Here is a 24,920-nt window from a genome sequence, read left to right on the forward strand (position 1 = left end):
TCTAAATCACCTCTCTTGCATAAAATAAGGAACAGAAACTGAGTAAATCAAAGAACCGGTGATGGCCAATGTTCTTCCTAGGCCTCAAATTTTAAGAATTTATGCGAAAATTCATAAAACTGGGCTCAATCCAAGGTAGCAAAAAATTTTTCCTCTCTAGAAATTCCTGGCTACCAAAGTTCCAGAAATTGCTTTCTCATTCCCTAACGTCTCATTCTCTCCATTATGTAACGGGGGAGTTGGGGCTTCGGGCCGAATTTCTTTTTAAAGATGATTTTTACAGTCAATGAGCAACGTCAGGGAGTGATGACACCGGGAGGTGGCATCAGCCGGTGCAAGCGTTTAAGCGAATCCCAACACGCCTTTCAGGGAGACTCAGACGCCCGGGAGCCCTTGGCAGCTCCGCACCTCCGGGAGTAAACCCCCCGCCGCCCGCCCGCGTCGCACGGGAGCGCGCCTGAGACCGCGTGGTCATTGGTGCACGCGCCGCCCCCTTCCCCGCCCCTGCCGTCATCCTGGGCGGTGCGCTTCGCCAGCCTCCGCGCCAGTCGCTGACAGCCGCGGCGCGGAGAGCTTCCCCTGTGCTACCGAGGCAGGTAAACAGACCAGTCGCCTGGTCGACTCCCAGCGCGGGGCGGGGGCGGGGGTCCGGAGCACCGGGGTGCGGCGGGAGGGGGGGGTGGGGGGGGGAGGCGCCGCGGAACCCGGGAGCGAGAACCCGGGGCTTTGGGGGACGGGGGCAGACCTTGACCGTGAGGAGAAGGGGGCTTCCCTGCGGGCGCGGGGCGCGTCCGGCCTGCCCCAGGGTGCTCGTGGGTTTTCGGGTGACGAAAACGCCTGGTTTCGCTTTCCTGGTTGGGGCTGGGGGCGGCGGACGCGGCCGGCCTGGCCCCCTGGGGAGGGATGACGATCTGCTACGGTGTCTAGTCCTGCCCAGAGCGTGTTCGCGGCCCGAGGGGCCGAAAGTCCGGCGAGGTGTGGCGATCACCTCGCGCAAACGCGCCCGGGGAACCCAAGAAGGCCCGCCAGCGGCTCCGGGCAGAGCCGCCGGGGAGTCGCGGGGCTCCGGGCTGCTCGCCGTTTGGTCGTCCTCCCCGCCGGCAGGCAGAGGCCGGGGACGCCCTTCGCCGGGCCCGGCCCCACCCGACGCCCCAGGGTGCGCGGAGTGGGGGTGGGGAGCGGGCGCCAGCCCGGAGCCGGGGCCTCGGCGGGAGGGGAGTCCGGGCGCCTGGGGGCCCCCTTCGCCGGCGAGGTCCCCCCGAGAGGCGGCCCCACACTCCAGCCCTCGGTAGAGCGTGGGCCGAGCGGGTGGGCGTGGGCGGGGCCCTCAGCGGGGTGGGGCCTCGGGTGGCCCGGCTCTCCGGTCTCGAGGCCTGGTGTGCCAGGTGGCCGGGGACACACGGCTCCTGCCTTGATCGTGACTATGGTCATGGTTGCGTATTTTTCTTCCATTCGGAGCATCACGGTTTAATAAACACTTCCCCACATGCTGAACATCTGAGATGTTTCCCTTTTCCTGGCGAAAAAACTCCAGGTGGAATAGGATTAAGGTGTTTACAAATCAAATTACCAAAAAAATAGAAACAGAAAATTGAATAAAGAGGTCAGACCTCTGGAAAAATGAAGAACTCTCTCAGACTTCAAGGAGAAAGCGAAAAATCACCAATAGGGAACAGTTTAACTTCCATGACCACCGGGGAGCTCTTAAAAAGAACCAGCTGGAAAGGGAAGGAAAACAGAGGGCTAGGGGGTGTTTTGTATCTGACACGGTTTTCATATTTGTGAGAGGAAAATGTCAAGATTATCATAGAAAAATGGTGAAATGATGAGCGATTTACACAATAAAATGCAAATTAAAGGAAGTCTGGATTATCATTTTACACCTATTAAATGAACAAAACCAAAAACGGTAATAGTTACAGTAACACCTAGAAGAAAGTTGCCATGAGGGGGCCCCTAGCTGGCTCAGTCTGTACATCATGTGACTCTTGATCTTGGGGTTGTGAGTTGGAACCCCACCTTGAGTATATAGAGATTACTTAAAAATAAAAAAAAGAAAGAAAGAAAACTGCCATGAAACTTGAATATTCGGTTTTCCAAAGGTGTGGCGGGGCTTTGGAGTTAGAAAGATGGCCCTGCTACCGACTTCCTGACTTTGGAGGGTCACCTGATTTCATAATCCTCCTCTAGTCATTCATAAAATAGAAGAAATGATAGAGGAAATGATACCTGCATCCGAGTTTGTTGCCAAGATTAATTTATGTGAAACTTATGTGAAATTTATGTGATATACCTTTATTCTTTTCCTAGTCACACCCCTCTGGGTGTCCTGAATTATTGCAGACTTTTTGTAAAACAATCTGGCAGTGCTTTCATTAAGAAGTTAAAATGGTGACCCAGAAACCCTATTGCTGGGAATTTACCTGCAATGGAAGAAACAAGCAAACAAAAGAAAAAAAGCCAGAAGCAGGCACATATTGGTGCAGAATGATCTAAAATTAGAACCAACTGGGAAACAACAGCAGGGCAGTAGCTCAGAAAATCATGGCACATTAACTGGAAGGAACATTATGTAACCATCAAAAGTCATGATTTTGGAGCCTCTGATATATGGGGGAAACTGACAAGTCAAAATGCAGGTTTCAAAACTACTCAAATGTGAATGCATATGTGGAAAATCTGAAAGTAAAAGCACCAAAAAATGGACATTTTAATAGAAGTTAGAGGTGATTTTAATGTTCTTTTTTGTTAGTATTTGCTTTTACTAAATAATACAGTTTTTTAAATTGGTCACATATGTCTCAATATATAAAATGATACAGACCCACAGCTTTCTGTGTGTGAAGGAGGGAAAGCTGTGTCCTGTTTGCTGCTTTTTATTTTTATTTTTTTAATGTTTATTTACTTTTGAGAGAGAGAGAAAGAGTGCGAGTGGGGGAAGGGCAGAGAGAGAGGGAGACACAGAATCCAGAGCCGACTCCAGGCTCTGAGCTGTCAGCCCAGAGCCGGATGTGGTGCTCGAACTCTCTAACCACGAGATCATGACCTGAGCTGAAGGCGGACGCTTAACTGACTAAGCCACCCGGGTGCCCCTGTTTGCTGCTTTTTAAAATGATCTCATTCTTTTTTTTTTTCAAATATTGTCTCATTTTTTTCTTGAGTAGATTTATTAGTTTAGTAATATATATATTAGGTTTTTCTTTTAAGGAATCAGTTCTTAGATTTATTTATCAATTCTAGTTTTTTCTTTTTTGTTGTTTTTAAGGACTCCCGAATATATTTGAAAACTGAATAACTTTAGCCAAGCCGAAGCAGCCAGTCTTCTCAGAGGCACAATCCCAGCTCAGCTGAGCCACGACAGACGTATGTACCCTGTGGAATCTCTTTGGTCTTCTGAAGGTTGAAAGTGTCCAACTGTCATAGAAAATAAGGGTCTGGATGGGGTGCCTGGGTGGCTCAGTCGGTTGGGCGTCTAACTTCAGCTCAGGTCATGATCTCACAGCCTGTGAGTTCGAGCCCCGCATCGGGCTCTGTGCTGACAGCTCGGAGCCCGGAGCCTGGTTCCGATTCTGTATCTCGCTCTCTCTCTGACCCGTGCCCTACTCACACTCGGTCTCTCAAAAATGAATAAAGATTTAAAAAAAAAAAAAATTCCATTCTCCCTTTCAGATCTTACTTCCTCTTCTAAGGCACCTGTAGCAGCTGTGAACTGCTTTGTATTAAACATTCAGATTGCCCCTGCATCTCACCCAGTGACTGTGCTACACTGGAAAATAATCCTCAGCGAATAGTGTGGGTAGCAGGACTTACAGTTGGGAGCATTTTATTTTTTTCCGGTTTGTTAATCCTTTTTCTTCAGCTGTGTTGTACTTAATGCTGTTAAACTGTGTGTGTGATCACTGCCAGGGAAGCGTGCCCCTTCACGAAAAGCATTATAAATGTGGTTCAGTGTTGTGCTCCTGAGGACCTAGCTCTGAAGCCTGGTTGGGAGTGCAGTTCCCTGGGTAGCTTCTATAAATCCCCAAATCCCATTGCTAGACACTCACAGGCTCCGGGCCTGGGATAGGCACCTGCAGTGTTGCTTTTTAAAAGCGCTTCAGGCAGTTCTGGTGATGGACTGGGTTGGGGGTCCTGTTCAGTCCAGACCTGGGCCTCAGGTACCCATGAAACCCCACATCCCAAAGTGTTTTTGCAAAATCTTATCGAGTTTGTGTCAGATTCTTTAAGGGGCAGTGACCTCAAAAAGATGAAAATAGGACAAGGTTCTACTTTGCCCTGGTAAGATGAGGAATCTCCCCGGGGACTTTGGGGGTGGGGGAAGCTGTTTGGTACCACTTCCCAATTTAGCCAGTTAAGTTTCGAGTTATAACGTGTTCTAAGTATTAGAAGTTTGGCCCCTGGCACATGACCATTAGGCTAGTTCCTACCAGCTCTGACTCTCGTATCCCTGTGTATAAATGGGGTAATTCATGGATCTTTTACATGCCTTCTCTCGAGTTCCATTGCTTTGCCATCTGCTCATGCACCAAGGCCACATGCTCTTATTTATTTTAATGCTTATTTGTTTGTTTACTTATTTATTTATTTATTTATTTTGAGAGTGGGCAGAGGGACAGAGAGGGAGAAAGAGAATCCCAAGCAGGCTCCATGCTGTCAGCAAAAAGCCCAGCATGGGGCTCGATCGCACAAACCTTGAGATCATGACCTGACCTGAACTGAAATCAAGAGTCAGATACTTAACCCGACTGAGCCACCCAGGCACCAACCCCAACCCCACCCCACCCCCAACCCCACCTTTTTAAAAATAAGAATGGAGGTTGATTTTTTTTTTTACCTTTATTTATTTTTGATAGACAGAGAGAGACAGAGCACAAGTGGGAGAGGGGCAGAGAGAGACGGAGACACAGAATCCGAAGTAGGTTCCAGGCTCTGAGCTGTCAGTACAGAGCCCGACGCAGGGCTCAAACTCACAAACCGAGAGATAGTGACCTGAGCTGAAGTCGGACGCTTAACCGACTGAGCCACCCAGGCGCCCCTGGTGGTTGATTTTAATTGAAAACTTTCAGTATCTGCGGAGAATCTTACAGTTTTATTTCTTTAACCTATTAATAGATTTACTGATTTTGAGCCATCCTCGCATTCCTAAAATAATCCTTATTGGTCACAGTGTATTCTTCTTTTACTAACTGCCAAAATCAGTTTGGCGGTATTTTCTGCTGGATTTTGGCACCCGTATTGGTGGAGGCTGGGTGACTAAGGGCGTGAGCCCTACACTGGAAGTGCTGGGGTTTCAGTGTCGGCCTGTTTATCAGCCCTTGGCTCTAGACGCTGTTGCTCAGGTAAAGACACTCTAACCATTCTCTCTGCTGGGCTCCAGGTTCTTAAAACAGTTGCCTAAATTGAACATCTCATACATGTTGCCAAGTTAACATGTCCAAACCACAGCTCTCGGTTTCCCTCCAAGCAGGACTCCCCACCAGTTTTGCCCATTTCACTAGATGACATCACCCACCAAGCTAAATATCTTACTCGCCATTGTGTCTCCAGCAACTAACACAATGCTGGGACCTTAGAAGACACTGAAATATTTGTTGAACGAGGGGTGCCTGGGTAGCCCAGTCGGATTAAGTGTTCACCTCTTGATTTCGGCTCAGGTCACGATCTCACGGTTGGTGAGATTGAGCCCCATGTTGGGATTCTCTGATTCTCTCTCTCTCCCCCCGTCTCTCTCTGCCCTTCCCCCGATCTCTCTCTCTCTCTCTCTCCCTCTCTCCCTCTCTCCCTCTCTCCCTCTCTCCCTCTCTCTCTCAAAATAAATAAACTTAAAAAAATATTTGTTGAATGAATCAATGAGTTGTTGTATTGTAAATATTACATTATACTATATAATTTTTCACAACTTTTTCTTTCATTTCTCTTATGGTTAGTGGTCAGTTCAAAATTTCTATTTATTTAAAAACTGGCCCATACTAGTTATTCCGTAAATGTTTGTTGGCTGAATTAATTCTAAAGTCAGTATTTGTAATTTATATTTTAACAGAAAGGCAGTCCATCCCACAGATTTTAATTCATGGAACACAGCTACACATAGAAGGCTGTTACTCTTTTGAAGCCTTCCCTTTTTTTTTTTTTTTAATTTTTTTTCAATGTTTATTTATTTTTGAGAGACAGAGAGAGAGAGAGAGAGAGCTTGAGTAGGGAGGGGCAGAGGGAGAGGGAGACACAGAATCCAAAGCAGCTTCAGGCTCTGAGCTGTCAGCATGAAGCCCAGTGCGGGGCTCCAACCCACAAACCGCGAGATCATGACCTGAGCCGAAGTCAGACGCTTAACCGATTGAGCCACCCAGGTGCCCCTAAAGGCTTCCTTTTCTAAGGTTATTTTGCCTTTCCAATTCCCCATGTGGCTCTGTGTAGTGGTGTGTGCTTGTGTTTCTATTACGTTTTCAAGTCATTTGATTTTATTTAGAAATTCCTTGGGGCACCTGAGTGGTTCAGTTGGTTGAGCATCTGACTCAGGCAGTGATCTCACTGTTCAGAAGTTCGAGCCTTGCTTCCAGTGAGCCCCGCTCCTCTCTCTCTCTTTCTCTTTCTCCCTTCTTTCCTCCCAGTTTCTCTCTCTCTGCTCCTCATGGGACTGTCCCTTATAGGATTCTCTTTCTCTCTCCCTCTCTGTCCCTTGTTCACTTGCGCCATCTCTCTCCCTCTGTGCCCCTCATGGGACTGTCTGTCATGGGATTCTCTGTCTCTCTTCCTCTCTCTCTCTTCCTCTCTCTCTCTCTCTCTCTGCCCCTTGCTTACTTGCGCCCTCTCTATCAAAGGAAGGAAGGAAGGAAGGAAGGAAGGAAGGAAGGAAGGAAGGGAGGAAGGAAGGGAGGAAAGAAAGAAAGAAGGAAAGAAGGAAAGAAAAAAAAATTCCTCATTTTTCTGGGTTTTATTTATTAAGTTCTAATTTCATCTCTTATTTCTTTATAACTATGATGTTGTATTTTGAAATTTTCTGTTTTCTTCTTTTTTGAGTTGAATAATCATTTAATTTCTTTTCATTCTTTCTGTTCAGTTAAACCACCCACACCTTTGATAGTCACATGGGTTCCTTTATTCCCACATCTCTGCCTTCTTGGCATCATCCAACTCTCTTGTGGTTTTGGTTTGGTTTGGTAATTTTTTTCTTTTCGGCTAGAGTGTCAAGTGTAAGTGACTTTTTTTTTTTTTTTTTTGGTTCCATTTTATCTGATTCTTAATGATTTTGAATATCTTTTCATGCCCTTTTGGCTTTCCCTCTTTTATAAATGATCAGTTTTTATATCTTGTGGCCCTGTTGTCTGTTGGAATTACTGTCTCTTACTGCTTTGCAAGGATTCCTTGTCAGTTCTAGAAATGTTCTAGACTCTGTTGGTCTTAAATACTAAAAATATTTTTTTTTTACCATTATGTACTCCTTCTCTTAATTTTGTCTGTAGTGTTCTTCATAGCATTAAACAAGAATCCTTAACTTTCATGTCATAAGATTCTTATTCTTGGTGTGTGCTTTTTGTTTAAAAAGTCCTTCCTTGGGGCACCTGGGTGGCTCAGTCAGTTGAGTGTCTGACTCTGGCTTTGCTCTCATGGTTCATGAGTTCGAGCCCCATGTCAGGTTCTGTGCTGACAGCTCAGAACCTGGAGCTGCTTAAGATTCTGTGTTTCCTTCTGTCTCCGCCCCTCCCCTGCTCATGCTTTGTCTCTGTCTCTTTCTTTTTTTTTTTTCAATATATGAAATTTATTGTCAAATTGGTTTCCATACAACACCCAGTGCTCATCCCAAAAGGTGCCCTCCTCAATACCCATCACCCACCCTCCCCTCCCTCCCACCCCCCACGTCTCTGTCTCTTTCTAAAATAAAATTTAAAAAAATTTTTTTTTTAATTAAAAAAAATGAAAAGTCCTTTCCCTACTCCTCCTCCAGGTCACATAGACATACACCTGTATTTTCTTCTTTTATTTTTTTTTTTAAGTTTATCTATTTTGAGAGAGAGAGAGCAAGTAGGGGAGGAGCAGAGAGAGAGAGAGAGAGAGAGAGAGAGAGAGAATCCCAAGCAGGCTTCCCGCACTTGAACTCACGGACCGCGAGATCATGACCTGAGCCAAAGTCCTACACTTAACCGACTGAGCCACCCAGGCACCCCTGTGTCTTCTTCTAATGACCTACTTTTTCCTTTCACAGCTGGGTCTGTATTCCATCTAGAGTCTGCTCTTGCATGTGGCGTTAGGGATCCAGTTTTATTTTTTCTTCGGTTTCCCAGAAGCACCTGCTGAACAACCTTCCTTTCTCCAATGGTTTGTGGTACCTGCTTTATTGTATATCAAGTCCCTGCTAAAGTATATATTCAAGGGTTTATCTTCTACTCGCGTTGGTCTATTGGTTTGTTCCTAGACTTCTGTGCGGTCTCTACTGCTATGGCTCTGTAGTAGGATTTATATCTGATGCAGTAGATTCCTCTCTCTTCCTTTTTAAGGTGGAGTTTGCTATTCATGGACATTCCTTCACCTTGTAAGCTTATCGAACTCCTCAAAAAATCCAGGTAGACTTTGTCATTTGGTTGAAATTATAGATTCACTTGGGTGGGGGGGGTCATTGACAGATATCTTTCTAATACTGAGTCATCCCAGTCAAAGCCATGAATACCTTTCCATTTTTACAGATCATCGTCAGTGTTCTTTATTGGAGTTAAAAAATTGTTTCCCCGGTCTTATTTTTTCTCAGTTAAATCCGTTCCTGGAAATTTTACAGTTTGGTTTCGCTACTGTGATTTTTTTTTTTTTCTAGTTGATTCCTGCTGGTGTAGAGAAATGCTATTGATTTTTCTAGGCCAGTCTTGTATCCCACAGCCTTGCTGAACTCTAGAACTGGGTCTCATGTCATTTCTGATGAGTCTGTTGGGTTTTCTGTTGTGTGATCACCTTAACTGCAAATAACGACAGCTGGCTCTTTCCTTGCATTTCTTGCCCTGGCTACTTCTTTGTCTCTGCATATGGCATTGAACGGGACCTTCAGTACTGTGATGATGGACGTCCTTGTCTTATTTTTGATCTCGGACAGGAGTGCCTTCAGAGGCTATCCACTAAGTGTGTTTACTGGTTTTGTTATATAACGTTTATCAGGTTAGGGGAGTTTCCTCCTATTCCTAGTCTGCTAAGAGTATTTTTTTAAAGTGATAAAGAGCTGTTGACCTTTGACATACTTAATGTCTCGAAATGTACCAGAGGATTGGGCTACAACCTGACTGTTCACAGAGAGTATCTTATAGGAATAGTATCCTAGCACAGCCAGGGACTCAGAATCCCAATCTCCATCCCCAGCGATTTTACTAACCGGCACTGTAATCATGGCTATTGTCACCTCACTTCTCTGAATCTTGGTAGCCTAATTTGTAGAGTGAGAGGTTTGCATTAAATAATAGAAGATCTTCCCAATTTTATCACAAACAGAAAGAAACTCTCCAAGGTCTTCTGTAAGTTTTGCGTCCCACTTACCTTTAGAAATGGTTCTATACTTCAAACTGTAGCTGTTATTTTTAATAACTTTTCATAACTAAATGTTGCTTTTGTTGTTCTCAACTGATCCTCATCTCCAAATGGTCTTGTCCTCAGATATTCTGTGATTAGCCTGGTTTATCCAGTATTTGGCTTTAATAAAGTACTGGGCAGCAATGCGTGCCATGGCACACACAGCTTAGTAAGAGTGTTGCTAAAGCCAAGCCCCTCATTTACCTCCCCCGAGACCTGCCCCACACTTCTGTGTTCTGTCCATGCAGTTGTCCAGTCCACAAGCCTGGGTGCCACTTCGGCTCTTCCAGGCTCCCATCCTCCACAACAAACACCAAGTCCTCTAGAAGCTGCCTTCTAACGCACACCATCCATGCAAGGAGACCATCTCCTTCCCTGGCAAGGCCTCCATCTTTTACCTCAATCACTACAGTAGCCTTGAAACTAGTTTCCCTGTGTCCACACACACACACACACACACACACACACACACACAGTCCCCAGTCCATTCTCCACAATGTTCTTTCTCAGGGAGAACCCAGAACTCATCACTGGCTCCTTAGTACTTTCAGGATCAAGTCCAGACTACTTAATATGCTTTATAATTAGGCTGCCTGTGTTAACATACTGGGGCACTCTTGAGAATGAAAGGGGCGCTCTTAATATTAGCACCAGGAACAATGGGTGTAGACTGTCCCAAGGCAGTGGGGGTGTCTGCTCAGCTTGCTGGTGAGGCCCTTTCCTGCCTGACCCCGCCTGCCTCTCTGCTGCACATGAAGGCCCCACTTCAATGAAGCCACCTGCGGCCCCCAGTCCTGCTGACACTCTATCTCACTGCCTGTCTCCACTCTGAATGCTCTGTGCCCCCTTCCACGTCCCGTGTCCCGGTCCTCCCGAGGACCGAGTCCCTCTCTGTGCCGCCTTTACTATGTGGTGTCACCGTCTACTCACATACCTGCACGCACTTATAGAGCTGGGACTCTTACAGCCTTGGGCAGGGCATGTTCAAAGCCAGCCTCAGTGTTACTTCCCTTGCTACCTGCTTTTCCAGCTGCCTCAACCATATCAGGTAACATCGCCATCCAGCCAGAGTCCAGATGGCAGGTGAGGTCAACCTTTAGATAAGTGGATCATAGTTGTTAGACAGCCGGCCATTGCAGGAAAGAGTGTTGTGAAAATTCATAAATATGGTTCACTCTTGTAACAATTTGATTTTTAGTTTGGTTATTTCTTATGCTTTATAACAGATATGTTCACACTCCTCCATTCACTCAGCATTTATTGTGTAAGTCAGGCACTGTGTTTACGCACCTGGGGCCCAGCTGTGAACAAAACAAAACTCCCGCCCTGGGGTGGCCTGCACTCCCGTGGAGAAGGTGAACAGGAAGCAAATAATAAATCGTAGATGTCAAGTAAGCATCCCTGCTCTGGAGAAAAATGAAGCAGGAGGGGCGCCTGGGCGGCTCAGTCCGTTGAGGGTCTGACATTTGATTTCGGCTCAGGTCATGATCTCGTGGTCATGAGACTGAGCCCTACATCAAGCTCTGTGATGAGCATGGCACCTGCTTGGGATTCTGTCTCTTTCTCTCTCTCTTTCTTTCTCTCTTCCTCCCCCCGTCCCCCCCCCAAAAAAAAAAATGAAGCAGGATAAGGGGATAGGATGCAGGGTGCTGGCTTAGGTAGAGTGGCATGGGCAGCCCTGCAGAGGTGACATTAGAGCAAACTTGAGCCACATGAGTAACTGTGGAGGGAGAACCTTCCAGTCCTAGGAGCAGCAGGTGCAAAGGCCCTGAGATGGGAAAGTGCTTATTAAGTCTGGGGAGCAGGAGGAGGCCAGAGAGGCAAGCAGCCGGAGGCAGGTCATGTGGGGCCCCGCCGGCATGGTCAGGACTTGGGGTCTTACCCTGGGCATGAAAGAGTGCCACTTGTGGGGAAGGGAAGAGGCATGGTGTGAGCTACATATTAAAAGGTTGTGTGAGCCCTGGGCTGCTGAGTAGAGAACACACAGTGGGGGCCTGAGGAAAGCAGGGAGGCTGGTTGGAGGCTGTTGAAAGAGCCCGTCCAGGAGCAGTAGATGCTTCACTTACGATACTAAGTAGTGTCGGGAAATGTGAGTGGTTTTGGGATTTAGGATTTATTTTCAGTATAGAGCTGATAAGATTTGCTGGTAGAATCATCATGTCCTGTGAGAAAGAGGAAATTCAAGAATAACTCCACGGTGTTGGCTGGGTTCGGCTCATTGGGGTGAACAAAGTAGTTGTTGACATAAAACTCCATTAAATTGGGAAATGTTGACTGGGGCGACACTCCCCTAGTTCAGTTCCCTGCAGTGTGTGAGCAGAAGTGTGGGCAGCACGGAGGCCGAGAGCTGGAGCCTGTGTGCAAGTGAAGAATACCCCCGGGGAGCAGGCTTGTAGAAGGCTGGGCACCGGGGACTCGTGCTGAGGGTGCCAGAAGAAGGCCAGCCGACGTGTCTCAGGACCCTGCCCCTCTAACCCTACCCAGAAGAGCCTCCAAAAATCCTGACTGGCATGATCTGAGCAGTTGAACTTGGCTTGTAACTTTCAGATATATTTTTATTCACTTATGGCCACCGAGATTTTCAGTAATGATAGTAGAAGCGTAAACAAGATGTGAATTCATTTACTTACTGCATCGTTCTCCTTCCCCTGCATGTGTGTGTGTGTCTTTGATCTCTGCGCTTGGAACGGAGCACCCAGGGGAAATAAGGTATTTAATCGGAAGGGAGGTTTTTAGTTTGATGAACGTGCATTCTGTAGAGGGTCATCAGTCATTATCCAGGATACGTGGCTGGTTTAGTCCTAAGCTGTGCTGGTCATTGTATGTGAGACCGGTTTCTTTTGTACCAACAGTTAGAAAATAAGTCACTCATAAGCCATTAAATGCCGAACTAAAACTCATTCAGTGACTGAGTATCCGCAAATGTTGTGGACACGGCCATTTCTGACCTGCTTTGAGCAGCCCTTTTTATAGAAGAAAAGATGAATTGACAAGCAGGCTTGCAAGATCCTGCATGTTTCCCGTTTCCAAAAACTGTTGTATTGAGAATTACTTTGAGGAGATTCTTGCCGGCACTTACACGTTGTGAGGGTATGAATTCCTTCACGCACAAACACCTATCGTGGGCCTGCTCTGCCAGGTGCCACCCCAGGTCCCGAGGAGAGAGCAGCAAACAGGACTCGCTCCCTGCTGACATTCATTCCCGCAGATGAAAGAAGACATGAACCAGCGATTTTCAAAGTCATTTAATTACTGCAAACTCAACCGGCGGGGGGGCTTCCTAGCTCACAAGACTTCCATAGGGGCCACACCAAGTTCCCAGAAGGTTCCAGAAGGGGCCACACCAGGATCCTCGTAGCAGTCCACACAGCAGCCAGGGACTTGCCTCCACTCCCAGCCCCTACAAGTAACTCCTTGGGTTCAAGGGAATGAGGCCCGTATTGGTGGGTGAAGAGTTCCCCTTCATGTAGAAGCCCCAGACCTTGCAGGATCTGGCGTCCCTCGTGACAGCCCCAAAGGGGCACTGCTTCCAGGGTTCCCACAAGGACATGCCTGGTTACAGCAATCACCCCTCTAGGGATGCTCAAAGCTATGGCAGACCCACCAGACGCACTTTATCAATCGGGTTATTTTTACCATAAGCAACATTGCTAACATTCCATCGCCATCAGGTTTCCAGGAAACAGAGCCAGAAATGATCTGAAGGACAAATTTGTCCTTAGAGAAGGACAAAGCTGTGTTAACGCTTTATTTGACATTACTTTTGTCATAAGTGCCACAGAGGAGAGGTAGGAGTGGAGAGCCTTTGTGACCAACATGCAGACGCTCTCACTCGAGCGTTCATTCATTACGCAGCAAGCGCCGAGTGGTTCCAACATGAACGTAAGATGCTGACGCCCTTCTCATTTTGCAGATACATCGTCATGGTGAAAGGCCACATAGGCGGCTGGATCCTGGTTCTGTTTGTGGCCACATGGAGTGACGTGGGCCTCTGCAAGAAGCGGCCGAAGCCTGGTGGAGGATGGAACACTGGGGGGAGCCGGTACCCGGGGCAGGGCAGTCCTGGAGGCAACCGTTACCCACCCCAGGGCGGCGGCGGCTGGGGTCAGCCCCACGCCGGCGGCGGCTGGGGTCAGCCCCACGCCGGCGGCGGCTGGGGACAGCCCCACGCCGGCGGCGGCTGGGGACAGCCCCACGCCGGCGGTGGCTGGGGTCAAGGTGGTGGCACCCACAGTCAGTGGGGCAAACCCAGTAAGCCGAAAACCAACATGAAGCACATGGCAGGAGCCGCGGCAGCCGGGGCGGTAGTGGGGGGCCTCGGCGGCTACATGCTGGGGAGTGCCATGAACCGGCCCCTCATTCATTTTGGCAACGACTACGAGGACCGTTACTACCGTGAAAACATGTACCGCTACCCCAACCAAGTGTACTACAGGCCAGTGGATCAGTACAGCAACCAGAACAACTTTGTGCACGACTGCGTCAACATCACGGTCAGGCAGCACACGGTCACCACCACCACCAAGGGGGAGAACTTCACGGAGACCGACATGAAGATAATGGAGCGCGTGGTGGAGCAGATGTGCGTCACCCAGTACCAGAAAGAGTCTGAGGCCTACTACCAAAGAGGGGCGAGCGCCATCCTCTTCTCCCCACCTCCCGTGATTCTCCTCCTCTCGCTCCTCATCCTCCTGATCGGGGGTTGAGGGCGGCCTTGCCGTCTTCCCCATCTTCTTCATCTTTCACGGGTTGGGGGAGGGGGTGTCTACCTACAGCCCTGTAGTGATGGTGTCTCATTCCTGCTTCTCTATCGCCCATAGGCTAATACCCTTGGCACCGATGGCCCCGGGAAATGTAGAGCAGACCCAGGATGCTATTTATTCGAGCCCCGAGGGATTGAGTCCTTCATGGGCCAGTGCTAGTGCTGGGCTGGGAATAACAACAACAAATAATCATTGGTTGATCTAGGGCTCCTTTTTTTGTCTAGTGCGGCAGATTGAGGCGAAATCGATTCTCAAAACAGCCTTCAAGTACCTTCGCCTGAGTACCTCCGGCTCCTTCCCCAGCTAGAGCTCAGTACACTAATGCCCCACCTTAGCCGTGATTTCACGGCAACGTGGGACATTTTTCTCACCCGTTTTAAGAGAACCTGACTACATTTCCCCGTTCAGAGAGCATTTCTGCCAAATTTGAGTATCATGGCCACATGATGCTCATTCAAAAAACAAAACTAGAGATCCTTAGCTCCTGGGCCCAGGCTCAGCGCGCCAGAGAGCACGTGCCGTGTGTCTGCACAGAGCTGGGACAGAGTCTTGCATTTTGCAGTGTGGGCTACACAGCAGCTATTGTGTCAAGAGGCACTAGACCTCGGCAGACGAGGTTTTCACAGGGAACGCGCGTAACCAACAACACAAAAAGACTAAAAAATAGCCCAACACTTGGTGCCCTTGGAGGCGGGCTCCCGGCTTGGACGTTTAAAGCGCCTACTCGTGGCATTCCTTTCTTTCATAACCTAAACTGTAGAGAAGTAGGGCAGTAAAAAATTGCACCACTTTCTGGGCACTGAGAGCAAATCTTTGGTCATTTACCTGGGCACCAGACCCATTTTGACATAGAGGAAGATGCAGCGTGAAAATACCGTTCTCCCAGAGCATTACACAATGAAGAAAATGATTAGTAGACAAAAGAAGTGCTCGCATTTCTCCATTGCTGTGTCATAACTGTCAAAAGCCAGAATTGCGTCAAGTCCTGGTTTGGCCATCCCCAAAAATACCTTAGGTGGCAGATGACAGAAATATCCATTCAGAGTGGAAAAAAAGAATTCTGTTACTGTTATTTAAGGTAAAATTATTGTCTGGATCATTCATTATTGTCACCTAGCTGATAAATTACCATCCTGCAATGTTACTGGCTTGCACTGTGCGGGTATTTGATGTAAAAAAAAAAAAAAAATTATTATATATATATATATATATATATATATATTGTGTATGACCAACATAGAAATTTGGGTTAGAGGAGTTAACATCTATCTGATCTATCGTACCACCTGTTTTTGTAAGGTACTAAATACTTAATACGTAGAAAACCCTTTTGCGTGGTCCTCAGGCTTACATGTGCACTGAATAGTTTTGTATAAAGATCCATCGTGGATCTTTGAAATATGCATGTACTTTATATTTTCTATATTTGTAACTTTGCATGCACTTGTATAAAAAATTGTATAAATGTTCTATATCTGGACCAGAATTAAACAGGAGCTAAGTGAGCGTGTTGTGGTGTTGGCAGTGATGTTCTCCACTGTGCCCTGTGTCGGCAGGGTCATTGTGGGGGTGAACTGGAACAAAGCGGCTCGTGCAGTCCCCACGCCCCTGTGGTGACCAGTGTCCCCTGCACCCGCTCGCAATCCTGCCATCAGCTGTGCTCCGGGCACACATGCCAGCTGCTCCCGGCTACCTTTTCATTTTTTCTGCAAATATCTTGAGTGTCCTTGGCACTGGGTAGATGCCAAAGGCACTATTGCAGCGGAGGAAGACAGTCCTGGCACTCTGGAAGCTGCTTTTCTGTCCTGGATTTTGAAATAGAGGATTTTCTTGACTAAATTGGAACTGAACAGGCTCTCAGGTACCAACTTGATTGCCCCCCCCACACACACACACCCCTTTCACCCCCAGTCTCAGCTCATAAAATCTCCCAGACCCTGGGAGCCCCAGGGGCAGTCCCTCCCTTTGGGCTGAAATTTAACACCTCAGGTCCACAAAGGCCACTCATTTGTCACAGTGCTTCAAGTCCCATACTCGTTTCCTGCGCTCCTCACAAGTGTAGGGCACCCCCCCACCCCCACCCCCCATGCTTCTCTCCATTTTCCAAGGCAGGCTTTCTCTCACAACTGTAGTTTACCAAGAGCAGGAGTAATCACGGAAATGACGGTGGTTGAACTCACAGTATTTGTTAATACCTTAGGAAATGCCAATATCCAGTAGCGATCGCAGCATCAACTTTGTACTAAAAACGGCAAGAAAGAAGTCCACGCGTCGGAACCCTATCGCTCGCAAAACTGCTGGAACGGACACCTAAGTTTCAAAAGCATGACTCATCCATGAGTAAGCCTCAAACTTAATCCCGAACATAAAAATTTCTAGAACTATTTTCAGTTTGGGCCATTTTCCTAATTCTTTAAAAATAAACTTCATTACCTGTCGATCATAGTTTCTCAAGAGTGGCCCGCTGAGAAGACTTCAAATGTCCAAAGCATAGATACTCAGAGAGCCGAAGTCCCTGATATACCATGTACCTCAGGCCCCGTATTTTCTTCCTGTTACTTCCCAACTCCCGTGAGTTGTGCTAAAAGAATTTTCTCTTTTAAAAAAAAAAAAAGCACCCGGGTAGCTCAGTGGTTAAGCGTCCGATTTAGGCTCAGGTCATGATCTCACGGTTCATGAGTTCTAGCCCCATATCGGGCTCTGTGCTGACAGCTCAGGGCCTGGAGCCTGTTTCAGATTCTGTGTCTCCCTCTCTCTCTCTGCCCCTCTCCCACTCACTGTCTCTCCCACTCTCTCTCTCTCTCTCTCTTTCAAAAATCAACATTTAAAAAAAGAAAGGAAAAAAACAATTTGAAAACAATTGACTTAACTGATTCTAACTCCCAGAGAGGTTTCTTCTGGGGAAGTGTCACGTGTCAACTTGTGTTTCCCACCTCTCTGGGGCTGAAACCAAATAAGTAAGTGTCCGCTGCTTTGGATGGAAATTTGGGTTTGTATTGCTTCCCACCATGGTGGGAGCCTTAATCTCAGCCAGAACCTGAGCTTCCCCAGACTCCGGCCTTGCCAAATGGGACAGGGAGTTAGGCCTTGGAGGGCCCATCACTGTCCCACCCCCTCCCAGGCCACATGAGACACTGGCTTCTCATAGCCCTCAGGCTGGAGCTCTGGGGCCCCTGCCCTCGCTGTGTACTTCAAAGGGTCCCCTTCTAGGCCTGCACGTAGAGTCCACTGCCCCCCTTTCCTAGACTAGATTCTGAGTACCGAGGATGCTGGAATTCTCCACCAAATGGCCCCAAACCAACTTCCAAGGTTCATACAGTCCTCTTATCTGCTCGACCTTCCGCAGGTGGACACCGTGGGTATACACACCTCAATGTCAGAGAGATAGCCAGGGGTGGCTGTGGGGGAAGGGAGCTCAGAAAGAACTTGGATACATGGGCCGCGGTGCCCACACCCACGAACCTGAGGTCCCTACAAAGTGCTGGCTGGATCCAGGTGGAGAGAGGAGAGGGCAGCCACGGGCTGCAAGCTGTCCTTTGGACTCTTTTCTTCCTCCAGGGCCTGCAGCTGTTAGCAGCAGCCCTTCCCTCAGGCTTCTAGGGGGAAACTAGGGAAGGATTTTGCAAGAGTCATTAGTTTGTCAAATGTCCTCAAGCCATGCAAGTGTCTGTAAATTCTCAGACAGGCCAGGACTGGCCCTGTGAAGTTCTGGCTCAGTAATAGTGGGAGCACCTGGGTGGCTCAGTCCGCTAAGCATCCGACTTTGGTTTGGGCCATCATCTCATGGTTCGTAGGTTCGAGCCTCATATTGGGCTCCGTGCTGACAGCTCAGAGCCTGGAGCCTGCTTCAGGTTCTGTGTCTCCCTCTCTCTCTGCCCCTCCCCTGCTCACACTCTGTCTCTATCTCTCTCTCAAGAACAAACAAACATTAAAAAACTAAATAATAATAATAGTGGACCAGAATTACTGCCATTTTTTTACATTACAGTTGTTTCTGTGCAACAGAATGCTGCATTGCAACTATCACACTTCAAAAGAATTGTTTGTTACATGAGTGTGCATAACACGATTTTAAGTGAAAATCAGAGTATGAACCTATAAGAACCTACCCATTTTTTATAAGACAAAGAAATAAAATATAGAAACACACAGAAAAAGAAAATACCAGAAATACACAGGCCTTAATGTTAAAGTGCTTATTGCTGGGTGTAGATAACAGGTGAGTTTTTATTTTTCTATTTTTCTATTTTCCAGAAAATTTACAGTGACCAAATACTGCTTTTATAAGGAGAAAAAGATCTGTAATGACTATTTTTAATTCCTCTCTGGGCACATACCAGCCTGGCCATTAGGCCTTCAGGGATCTAGTGTTTTCTCAGACTTCAGTACAGCTTCATGCATGGCACTGGGCATGAAAGGCCTTATCTGATCTTCATAAGATCCCTATTTTAGAAACCTGATACCCAGAGACATTCTGTCACTTGTCCAAGGTCACACAAATAGCGTGTTCCTCAAAGTATATTGTGGAAACACTTCGCCTTTGGTTTGCGGTGATATTTAACGGTTAGACTCAGAGGTCCCAGGCCTGAGGCACTGTGCACAGCTCACGGCCTCTGTGAATGGTGCCCCCTGGTCTCCCACGGAGCTCCAGCTTCAGGGGACTTAGCTGACCCCAAGCAGAACCTGGAGGAAGGGTCAGCAATCCTAAAAGCAAGCTGGGTCCAACATTCCTCCTCCCCTGAACAGACCCTCTGTTGCTCACTGTCCCATATGTGGCCCCCTAGCATTATTTCAGGGGGGACCTTCAGCCAGGCCCAAAGGTTGTTCACAGGTGGTGGACCCCTCCAATTAAACCATGGTCCCCTAGAGCATGGGTCACCTCCTGGAGCCCCCAAGGTACAGGCCGCCAGAGTGAGTGTGGGTTGGGAGCCCGTCCTCCCTAACTGTCCTGGCAAATCTGCCCCTTTCCTCCCTCCCTCCCTCTCTAAAAACAAACAACAAACAAATAAGCAAAAACAAGCTCATTGTCTTAACTTTTGTATTGGACAAAGGTACCAGTCTTCAGTGACTCCATATCCCTTCGCGCCCTTGCTTGACCCGGTCACTCCAACAGCCCATTTTCATTGCCTTCCTTGCTGACTATACCATCGCTTTTAGGTTTTTAGAACTGCCAGAACAAATTGCCACAGACTGGGTGGCTTAAAAGAAAAGAAATTAATTTCCTCGCAGTTATGGAGGCTGGAAGTCTGAGATCAAGGCTTCAGCAGGGATGGTTTCTCCTGAGGACTCTCTCCTTGGCTTCAACATGGCTGTCTTCTCCCTTGACCTCACGGGGTCTTCCCTCTGTGTGTCAGTGTCCTAATCTCTTTCCATAAGGACAGCAGTCACGGCCTCATTGTTACTTAACTTTGAATTAACTCTTTAAAGGCTTCACCTCCAAATACAGTCATTTTGAGGTTTGGGGGACTAGAATTTCAGCATATAAATTTTGTGAGGACACAGTTGAGCCCACCATACCATCTGTGTTCTAGAAACATCATAGCAGTGTGTCAGTGTCACTATCAAAGGCAGTCCCAGGACTCCGAGGGCCCCACATTCACACACTCATGTCTTATAATGGAAATACCATCATCTGTGTGCCTTCATCAGACTGGGCCACTGCCCACCGCTCCACTCAGGATTGCCAATTGGCCTACCTCACAGTGCCCGTCACACTGCAAGCAGAAATGGTTCCGTTCTGGAGACAGCCCCTGAAACCCAGCCGCTGCGCCCCCGGGGCTGGCACAGAATGAAGAGTTTCATGGTGAGCCAAATTTGTTTAGTTTGGCCTCTACCTACAACGATCTAAAACTCTAAGCGTGATAATGTTCCTCCCACACACAAATACACCACAAACACACCTGGCTTAGGGTTATGCTGATTATGAGTTAATTAACATAAATCTGAGTGTTAGCTGCAATTCAGTGGTGCTATAGAAAGCTGGCAAGATCCTATCCCCTCATGCTGCCAAATCCTGAATGCTAGGCGTGCCCATCACCCTGCTCACAATGGCTGCCCACACATGGAATGCGTCCATTCAGGTTTCTTTATGGCCCAAGCTCACCCTCCCAAGGCCCTAACTCCAAAGTGCAGGAGAACCTCACAGATTCCTGACCCTCCCACTTGTGTGCCAGGTGGCCTCATCGTTGTCTAGACTCACAGACCAGACAACCCAAGGAAGGAGACTGTGTTTCCTTTTTCCAGCCAATGCCATATCCCCCCTGTTCCCTTGCATGTCTCTGAATCTCCTTTTTTTCCAGCCCTCTGAGGAGGCTTTTTTCCTCCAACCACCTGAAGACCTTTTTCTCTGCATTGCCTTCCAGGGGGCAACTGAAACACAATGGGTTTGTTACTTCCATGGCATCATGCAGACATCAAGGCTGTTGAGGAAAGAGCCCAGAAGGAGAGTCCCTGCTTCCAGTTAGGGCCATTGGGCAGGGCTAATATTTCCCCAAGAACTATCTCTGGACCTTTGATAAATGAAGAGAATAATGAATGAATGAATGAATGAATGATTACCTGCTCAGTCAAGCCCAGATTTGCCCTAATATAGTACATCAGAGACGATGCCTTGCTTTGAGAATTTTAGAAGCAACAGTTTGCACGCCACCCTTGGAAGAAGTCCACTGTGGTTCTGCTGTGTACCTGATTTCCACCAGCTTGGGCTGCCACATTCCCCAGAATCTCCCCAGGAGACGAACTCAGTGAATAAACCAGGATGGGATGTTGGCTGTGTCCAGCCAACTTATGGAAAATGCTAAGTGAGAATCACCATCTTGCTTTTAACGTACTCACTCAAAGAGTAACTGCACAACAGATATGTTGTTTTATTCCATATCTCCCAGTTTGCCACAGTAAAACCACAGTATCAAATGGAAGAACATTTGTATCCTTCGCGGTGAAGGGAGTAGACCGAACAATATTATTCAGCCAAAAATTAACAACACAAGACACGACAGGTGTTGGTGAGGATGCAGAGAAAGAGGAACCCTCTTGTACTGTTGGTAGGAATGCACGCTGGTGCAGCTGCTCTGGAGAAAGGTATGGAGGTTTCTCAAAAAAAACAAAAACAAAAAAACCTAACCTACAATCCAACAATTGCATTATTAGATGTTTACCCAAAAGATACAAAAATACAGGTTTGAAGGGGTACCTGCACCCCAATATTTATAGCAGCATTATCAACCAAACTATGAAGAGAGCCCAGAAGTCCATTGATTGATGAATAAAGAAAATGTGGTATATATACAATGAAATATTACTGAGCCATCAAAAAGAATGAAATCTTGCCATTTGCAATGAGGGAGCTAGAGTGTATTATGGTAAGGAAGATAATTCATTCACAGAAAGACAAATACCATGTGATTTCATTCGTGTGGAATTTAAGAAACAAAACAGATGAACATATGGGAAGGTAGGAAAAAGAGAGAGGGAAGCAAACCACAAGAGACTCTTAATGATAGAGAATAAACTATCGGTTGACAGAGGTGGGTGGGGGATGGGTTAGATGGGTGATGGGTACTAAGGAGGGGATGAGCACTGGGTGTTGTACATAAGTGAAGAATCACTGAATTCTACTCCTGAAACCCAATTGCCCTGTACGTCAACTAAAATTTTTTTAAAAAATAACAAACATTAAAGTATTAAAACACACACACACACATGCACACACACACACACACACACACACACACACACACAGACATGCAGTATTATTCAGCCATGAAAACGCTGAATGAAGCTCTGATCCATGCTATGACGTGGACAAACTTTGAAAACATGATATTAAGTGAAAGAAGCCAGTCACCAAGGGGTAAATATTGTATGATTCCATTGATGTTGATTTATCGTATGAATCCAGAATAGGCAAATCCAGAGAGACAGAAAGTAGTTTGTTGGTTGTTGGAGGTTGGAGAGAGGTGGGGACATGAGAAAGGACGGCTAATGGGTCTGGGGTTTCTCTGATAAAAAATATTCTGGAATTAGATAGATAATGAGTAACTCTGTGCTGCATATCACTAAATTTACACTGTGAAATGGTGCATCTTATGGTATGTGAATTATATCTCAACAAAGCTTTGTCTTAAGCATAAAACTGTCTACGAAGATAGATAAATTTTCTTTATCTTTCTTAGATAAAATTATCTAAGAAGAAGTAATGCGAAGGTAGGGGGTGGTTTAGGCATTTATTTGAGATTTAAACTAGTAACATTTCAGGCAAATAACAAATAACATTTGTGTAAGAATGAGCTTAAAAAAAAATCAACATTATCCTTTCAGAAACGTCTAACTACTTGGTAACTACATGACTTAACCTGGTATTAAAAGTCTACCTGAAAAGAAAGAACAGCAATATTTAGCCACAGAGCAGTTGAGTTTAAAACCTTCTTGAGCCTCCTGGGATACATTTTCCTAAAAGGCCTGCTCGTATTCTGCACTGACAAAATCATTAGCAGATGTATAGACCTGTTAACCCATAGGCGGCAGAAACTCAAACCCTTTACTCAGTGTTAAATACCAACATTTCTTCAAGAAAAAGCTTTGGGCCTTTGATGAACGAATGAATGGATCAATCAGTCAATCAGTCAGTCAATCAGTGAGTAAGGGACTCAGGAAATTGCTTCATGCACCAGTTTTTGTAATGAGTCTAGTGATGGCCTTTTTTTTTTTTTTTACTAAATTACAAATTACTCCTCATACAGACTATTTCGACACCTTTCTTCCACCTGATGGAGACTTTACCCTTTTCCCCAAAGATGGCGTTTCTCCTGACTTTTTGATCTGCCCAGTGGAGGCAGCCCCAGATGTTCCTTCACCTCATAGGCAAGTTATGCAGATGAGTAAGGACACACCCTTCCATGGAACGTGCTAACTCCTTGGCAAGGCTGGGCGGTATGAATGCCAGGTTTGGAGAAATAGAAGCCCTCATTTGAACCTTAGCTTCTGAGCTGCCCACATTACATCCCTGTCTTACTCACTTTGACCTGCTTGCCCTGCTCGGAGGCCTCGCTGGAGCCTTTAAGAACCAGACAGCCCATCCGAATCACACACGTGATGTTTTGGCTTTCCCTCCATCGGCTCTCCTTCCCCTTGGCTTTCCCTCCTTGCACGTATACCTGACCCTTCTTTTCGGTGTGTCATTGCCCACTTACGTGTCACTTCCACTTGGGTCAGGAGATCAGCAGAGACGGAAGAGAGGCATTGGTTTGTGTCCAGTTGGAAAATCTGAGATGCTTCCCGATGGCAGCTAAAGTGAAGGGGCAAGAGGACCCAGTCAGCGCTTGAAATCAAGGAGATCCATGCACTGTTCAGTGAGTATCAGCCTTTCCTCCAAACCCCAAAGCTGAGTCAAATGGGAAAACTTGCAGGGCAAAAGGGTCGTGAAAGAAATCCAACAGAACACTGAAGACGTCAACCGTCCCCTCTATCTGCCCCCAGCCCTAGCCATCTCGTTGGCAATCTGGGCCTCCATTCACACACCTGTAATAGGATGCTACCCCCACCCGTTTTCACGTCCCTTCAAGAACTGGCTTCATCATCTTCCTCCCGACAGTCATCACTACAGACTTCTACCGCAAGATCGCTGCCTCCTCTATGCTCTGACAATCCCCGCCTGGGACATCCCGTCACAAACACTGAGCCAACAGGCTGTTTCCTGAATCACAAATACCAGCGATCATGGCTTATGACCATCATGTTCCCAAGCCTAATTTTACAAGGTGTATTCAAATGCAACATGAATCCCCTTTCCTCACACTGTTCCCTCCACCTAGAATGTCTTCCCTGCCCTCTCCACTATTCATACAAGCTCCTATATATACGTTAAGGCCCAGCTGAAATATCTATCCCTATCGTGGATCCCTTTGTGAGTCTGATGAAGCCTATGGACACTGCTCAGAATAATATTTTTAAATGCATAAAATAAACATATGGAGGTTACATGGGAAACCAATTATGCTGAAATACAGCTATCAAAACTTTTGATACTGACTCAGTTTACATTTGTTCCAAACTCACGAAATAAGATCCACTGGTGCACCTAATAACCCCCATAATTTCACAATGGTAAGTGTAAGGCATAGTTTTAGATCCGCTACACGTACACATGTGAAGGAAGGTGACCAAGTTGTCCTGGCTTGTCCCATGCTTTCCCATGTCCTGGGGGACCCCTCAATCCCTGGAACACTCGGGACAGCTGGTCACCCAACTGCTGCCATTGTTTATTTGTGAATTAAAAGAAGTCTCCAATACAGGGGAGCGGCCATGCAGCAGGTGCACGGTGAACACCAGAGCCCTCTTCCACAGCTCAATCTACGTTGGTTGAACGACTTTGGGAAGCTGTCAGTTTGTGCTAAAGCCAAACAGACGCCTATCCAATGACAGCATTTCCACACCTGAGGATTCGCCCAACAGAAATGAGAGCTTATGTTCACCACGAGACGTACATGAGACTTTTCACAGGAACTGCGTTCATTATAGTCTCCAACAGGGAACACTTCGATGTCCATCAAGAGGTAAATAGATAAATAAATTGTGGTCTGCTTATACAACCATGTATCGTACGGGAATGAGAAG

General features: G+C 46.9%; 1 protein-coding gene across 2 annotated transcripts; it reads left to right on the forward strand.

Moving 5' to 3' along the window:
- Window positions 1-408: 408 nt before the first annotated feature.
- Window positions 409-15,811, forward strand: PRNP (prion protein). 2 transcript variants are annotated; one of them, XM_019462610.2, is made up of 3 exons: window positions 427-596; window positions 3,266-3,363; window positions 13,457-15,811. In XM_019462610.2, exon 3 carries the CDS (start codon window positions 13,467-13,469, stop codon window positions 14,247-14,249), a length of 783 nt encoding a protein of 260 aa, XP_019318155.1. In that variant the 5' UTR covers window positions 427-596; window positions 3,266-3,363; window positions 13,457-13,466; the 3' UTR covers window positions 14,250-15,811. The 2 variants fall into 2 exon arrangements, with proteins under 2 accessions (XP_019318157.1, XP_019318155.1); XM_019462612.2 differs by lacking the exon at window positions 3,266-3,363 and having other exon boundaries at window positions 409-596.
- The last annotated feature ends 9,109 nt before the right edge of the window (window positions 15,812-24,920 follow it).

Source organism: Panthera pardus, unplaced genomic scaffold (assembly GCF_024362965.1).
Source record: "Panthera pardus isolate Hobbes unplaced genomic scaffold, ASM2436296v1 HiC_scaffold_25, whole genome shotgun sequence".
NCBI classification, from domain to species: domain Eukaryota; kingdom Metazoa; phylum Chordata; class Mammalia; order Carnivora; family Felidae; genus Panthera; species Panthera pardus.